This window comes from Perca flavescens, chromosome 2, assembly GCF_004354835.1.
Source record: "Perca flavescens isolate YP-PL-M2 chromosome 2, PFLA_1.0, whole genome shotgun sequence".
Lineage (NCBI taxonomy): Eukaryota > Metazoa > Chordata > Actinopteri > Perciformes > Percidae > Perca > Perca flavescens.
The window spans coordinates 34,515,260-34,521,259 of record NC_041332.1 but is presented as its reverse complement, the minus strand read 5'-3'; the positions used below and the strand labels follow the sequence as shown (position 1 = coordinate 34,521,259).

General features: G+C 39.9%; 2 protein-coding genes across 2 annotated transcripts in view; both read right to left on the bottom strand.

Annotated features, from left to right (window-relative positions):
* Window positions 1-859, bottom strand: part of LOC114564720 (testis-expressed protein 2-like) — a 49,072-nt gene extending 48,213 nt beyond the window's left edge. Inside the window, exon 1 of the mRNA XM_028592245.1 lies at window positions 381-859. The gene's annotated coding sequence lies outside the window, so the exon portion shown is untranslated. The remainder of the gene's footprint in view (window positions 1-380) is intronic.
* An 894-nt stretch (window positions 860-1,753) lies between these two features.
* LOC114563017 (myeloid-associated differentiation marker homolog) lies at window positions 1,754-2,653 on the bottom strand. The gene has a single exon (XM_028589776.1). It carries the CDS (start codon window positions 2,651-2,653, stop codon window positions 1,754-1,756), a length of 900 nt encoding a protein of 299 aa, XP_028445577.1.
* Between the last annotated feature and the right edge of the window lie 3,347 nt (window positions 2,654-6,000).

The following is a 6,000-nucleotide window of genomic DNA, read 5'->3' as shown; positions in this document are numbered from 1 at the left end:
TGGCAAACAATAAAAAGCATTCCTGGTAGCATTTAGCCTAACATATGGGTCCTGTTGGAAGGAGTTACATCGGCTAATAAGCAAGCTTACGCGGTCTAAACAGAAACGTGACGAGCTTTAATAGCAACCTAAAAACGACTAACGTTAGTGAAAGCAGCCTGTCTTGTGATGCAATATCAGAAGCTAACAACAACATAAACTGACAGAGTTGTCCTTCCTTTATTAGCTTAAATATAACTATACTGACTAACTGAAAAACTAGCTGGCGACAAATTGAATCACGAATTAGTTTTTAAAGTCCCTGCTGGCCGAGGTCATCTCCTCAAACACGCAGAATGTTTCGGTGCGGGGAAAAAAGAGACAAGTCAAAGATAGCTTACCGTGTCCAGGGGACTTCATTTTAGTCTGGATAAACCGAAGAACGCTGAACTTCCAAAACGAGTCCTACGGCTTTTCCCCAACACGGTAACGTGTGTTATCAGTTCCACGTACCAAGTTGTATCAACGGCTCGTTTCTCGCTCAGCCTGTTGACAACTGACTTACTGGGCTCAGTTCCTTAAAGAAAAAAAAGCAGCAGTCTATCAAGGCCAAACCAATCGAGACCGAGCAGTGGGATAATAACTGTTTCTGTCCGAGGTCGACAATCGATTTCTCGATAGCGCTTGTTAGGCCTGGCGCAGATTTGGCAGATGTGAGAATTAAAGAGTGTAACATGTAAATAAGTTACTACAATGTGTTGTTGCACAGTGCTTTCTGACTTACCAATGAAGGAAACAAGAAAAACACAAAATAGTTATTACCAAATTTGCAGGACCTCATAATTACCAAATGTACAGGACCTCATAATTAAGCAAGATTGTGAGCCCTTGTTAAATTAATATCTTGCCCTACAAAATAACCGTCCAACAGAAACGAGCAGAGGTTTTCCCCAGTTTTATCAAGTTGTTATAGTATATGGGCAATGACATGCTGATTAAAACCCCTCAGAATAATAACATTGTTCAGACCAATCTGCTGTAGGAAAACATGAAATATATTCTTACACTTAATGTCCAGTGCTGTGATTGAAATAGGCATGTATGCTTTCTTAGACAGTATAAAAAAAAGTAATTAATACACACATTCAATGATGCCACCCAGTGTTAGTGGACTGCAACTGTTCTCATTAAATTGAGGCTAATACAAGCTTGATTTGTGGGCTTTACTGTAGCGTGTGTGTCTGATCTGTTATTTAAGTCTGCACCTTTCGGTTGTCACTTTTCAGATTGGTAGGCCATAGGCCTACTCTAAATTAAATGCCCACAGTCGACAGTATTATTTTAAGCTTTTTTTAGTGGTGACTGCTGTTTAGCAGTCACTATATAAACCAGGTTGTTATACCCATAAAGGATGCTGTGTGCTTATGAGTCAGTGCACATGTTACATAATCCAAGTTTATGTGTGTCAGTGTCATAGTTAACTGCACCATAAATGTCACACATCTCTCTCACACATGGCAGTTAAATGATGCTAAATGAAGAGTTTCATACATTTTTCGTGGCTTTAAGTTTAATATTTAAATTACTTGTATAGGTCTTATACGTTAGCAATTCATCGGTCTAGAGAGAGAGTTTGATTACACAGCAATAAGTAACAAACAATTAAACAATTAAAAACATCCACTTGGTTTGACTTTTACACACATGATTTTCTCCTCAACTTTTCAGGACTAGACACGATGCACTTCACATGCAATACATTGACCATCTTATTTCATAAGTGACTTCTGTCACACAACAGTTTAATGGCAAAGGCCAGGTCCACTGAATAAGCTAACATCGTAATACTGGCAACCACTGTTTCCATGATAACCAGTTCTTCACTTTTATTGAGGTTGCTATGGTCTTGGTCTCTCAGCTGCAGTATCTTGGTAAAACAAATCACCGTGGCCACCATGTAGAGCAACACCCCCATCAGACTGAACCCAGCCAAAAATCTGTCAAAAGGTAGAAAACATCGCCCAGCAAAGTCTCCTAATATTACCACAAGTATAACCACAGACATGAGAACACAGGCGCCGTATGACACGCCAGAGACCACCAGCTGCCAACTGTGTACATTGTTGGGTGGCACACTGACCGTCTCCAGGAGTAGGGGTATCATCTGACAGCCTCCCCAGAGTTGGAGTATCTTGAGGAGACCAGGCATGCTGCCCATGTAGCCTCTTTGTTCAAGGGCTTGGGTGCCGAGAACGTAGGACTCAGAGGTGTAGGCCAGGAAGGTGATACAGGAGGCCACAGCAGCCGCCACAGGGCGCGGCGATACCTGTTGATGGTCCATGATGATCCAAGGGAAAACCACAGAGGCACTGAGACACATCAGTGCGCCCAACACTGCCACTGTCACAGTCAGGTTCTTCCAGGATATCGGGATAAGGCTGTGAAACTGGATGATGCTGAGGATGTGGATAAGGAGGGTAAGGGCAAAGAAGAAGCACCAGGTAAACATGCAGAAGATCCTGAATGTGTGGAAGGGTTGGAAGTTAGATGCATTTTTGTTTGACTCAAGCGAGGCCGCAAGGCTGAAGGTGGTACAGCCGGATAAGATTTCCCATGTCCGCACCAAGAAAAGGGGACTGCTGAAGTCTTTGGCCTCTAGCACGATCACAGGCATTGTCACAATGGTGAATCTGAGGGATCCAGAATACAAGACAAATATATATCCTTAGGTGTGTCAAATAATACCTCAGTCTCAGTTCCTCCGGATTGATTTAAAAAAAAGAAATCTTGCAATTCAAAAGCTAGGCCAACCATCTAATGCAATAGCACCCAAAGCAAGAATAGTCCACTGCAGTCCATGGAAACAGTCACCTCCGACAAATGTTAACTTGAACTGTCAAGTATCATAAAATACACATGCCTTCTCTCGGTTCTATTCACCAGTGCTTCATCCTCTTTACCCTCCGAGTAAAACTTTAAATAAGTTTCTCTTGGAACGTATTTTGCAGCACTGTCGATGTCATAGTAGGCCTCGCCTACTTCCTTTTTGAGATTGCAGAAAGGCTTTCAGTCTCGCTGTAGGTAGGTGCAAAATGACCACAATAAAAAAAACATATGCAAACAAGGTTACCTTCCTCCCACCCTTGATTCTCATGAAATGTTGTTCCCTTTTTTCTGAGGTGATAAACTACTGTGGGTTGAGGTCTGTCTGACTCAATAGACATTACTTTGCCTAAACTTTGACCTCACTGTTAGAGGCATAAAATATGGCCACAGGTAGTTCTCTGAATAGTTGTTGCCATGTTGTTTGAAGCTGTCTGTGGAGCATTTGAATTCAGGCAGGGTGTGTTGATTTGTTGATCATTTGAGTGAAGTGTTGCTCAAAGGATCTGGTTGTGGGTGTGGATCTGCTCTACTCTCAGGGGAGAGGATGAAGAAGCTGATGTTGTGAAGAGAATCTTGTCTCACTTTTAATTTGACAACACTTGGAAATGTGTTTGAGGTACTTGGCTGGAAATGAGTGTTTCGACAACTGTGTGGGTGCCAGCAGCAAGCTGTAAATCTTGTATTGTCTGAATGTGTGCATGCATGAGAATGGCTTTGTCTTGTATAGACACTTACACTGTAAAAAAGGGTTAATGTGTATTGTGTGCATGCCTGTTTTCATAGGGCAAGTGTGACTATGTTCTTTGTTTGAGTGGATGTATTTACACAAGCACAAAGAGTGCTCTAAAGATCCCAACCAATCACTTTGCCTCTCTGCGTATGAGCACACCTGCTCTCTGTGTTATAAATAGACGGTGGATACATCAATTCCCTCGTGTCACACAGCTCAAGTTCAGAAACTTGTGTTCTGACAGAAGGGAGAGAAGACACTCTCCACAAAGACAGACGATAGCTGATAAGCTGTGCTAACCTGCCGCCACAAAATCATGGCTTTAATGTGTGTATTTGTATTCTTTTGTCTTAATAATAGCTTAATAAAAGTTAAGATGTAACCTGATTAGTTTATGGTTAAGGCTCAGTTGGGCAGTTTTATTTTATTTCTCTTTTTTTATCATTTGATATCAAAATACAACTAGTTCCTTTTCATCAGAATCATAATTAAAATCAGCTTTAATGGCCAAGTAAGTGTGAACACATACAGGGAAATTGACTCTGGCTTTTTGTTGCTCTCACAGTATACAGCACACAGAAATAGACATACAGCTGTACATAGTAAACAAGGTTTTTGAATATTTATGCTGTTATCACCATAGGATGCTTATTAACAACAGGTGAGGGGACTGCTGATGAAAACTAGACATTAAGCTAACTCGGGTGCATTTACTTACTTTTCATTTTTTTCTAAAGAATGTTAATGGGTCCTTACTTACTTACTTACACAAAATATGTACAGATATGAATTTGTATATATAATGTATATATATACATACATATACGTTTGTACATACACACATTTAAACAGACAGCTCAATGAGGATTGTAAACAGGAAGACAATAGGGCGATGCAAAAGTGCAAATGGTGCTGGAATACATAATTGGTAATGTGCATGTAATGTATTCCTTTGGACAGAAATGTACTCCACTGTACCAAAAAAAAAATAAAAATAAACCACAAAACTACATTGTGGGAACAGTTTCCCAATGAAGGCTAGATAGTATCTATCTGAGCAAAAGAACTTTTAAGATTTGTTCTTCTTCGATGCCAGACCGCAACCCTGATACTTGATTGCTTAATTGCGTTTCCAAAATGATGTCAACAACATCAAATATTAAAAGGGACATATTATGCCTTTCCGTGTTTTCTGTCATATCTACAATGTTATAATGTTCATGTTAAATGTGGCCGAAACTTCTGTTAATGAGGTAAATGTATTTTAGACAAATCCCTGTGTACTAAAATGTTCAGATTTCCAACTATTCTAAACACTCCAGTTTCAACAGTTTTTTCTACTCTCGGCTAAGTCTTACGCAACTCTAAGCTAAGCTTCTATGATTGGCCATCTGCTCCTCCAAGTAGGCAGCACTGGAGTGTTTTTCTTTTAAGCTACTGCGGTGTTAACATTGTCTGCATGTAGCTTACTACATGCTAACAGCAGTAAAATATGTCATCTTGGCTGCATGTTGTTAAATTCTCCCCAGTTCTGGGTCACATTACTCCTGAAACATTTTCTGTTAATAGTATTCGGTTTAAAAGCCTTTATCTGCAATTTTTGAAGGTAGAAAGTGCTGCTTCGTTCCACTACAATCTAACGTTAGCATACTGCTAATTATTAAGCAGCTACATGCTAACGCAACATAGCTATAATCTTGGCCAATGCTGGTCATTTCTTCTCAAATTCCATTCACTTTACTGCTGGGACATGTCCGGTAGTGTAATATTTGGTTAAGAAGCCTTTATTAATGATTTTTCACCATACAAAGTCCTGCAGTAGCTCCAGCTTCAACTAGTGACACCATAGACAGTGGAATGAATAGACAAAGCGACGCCGTAGATGTCCACAGAGACCAGTGAAGGATATTAGACCACTTTTCCAGTGATGGCTGGGTGTTACTGTGCAGCCTCAAACTGAACTTGCTGACATAAATGTGACGTGATGTAAGTCTTCTGGTAGATGTGCCAAGAGAAATCTCAATCATTCCCAATCTTGCAGAGATGGAGAGCGTAGGTATATGTAAGGAGATAACATAGGCACAGGCTAATTATTGCTAACTAAAATGCTAGTTAACATTAGTAATTAAACTTAAACAGCTAATGTAAGTTGAAACTGCCTGCAAGCTTCTCCTGACTATATGATAATTTGTCTACTATTAGACAGAAAGTCGCGTGGTTATGACACAATCGTTAGCCTATTTTTAGATAAACGTCTGCTACAGAGCCATAACGTGAGATACAAGGTAATGGAGCCTTTTATTATTTATTATTATTGTTGTGTTTCTTTAAAAATAAACAATGGACAAATGGAGTCTTTAAACGCTTCAGATGTAAAGTTATTCGCTGTCAAAATGACACCGAAA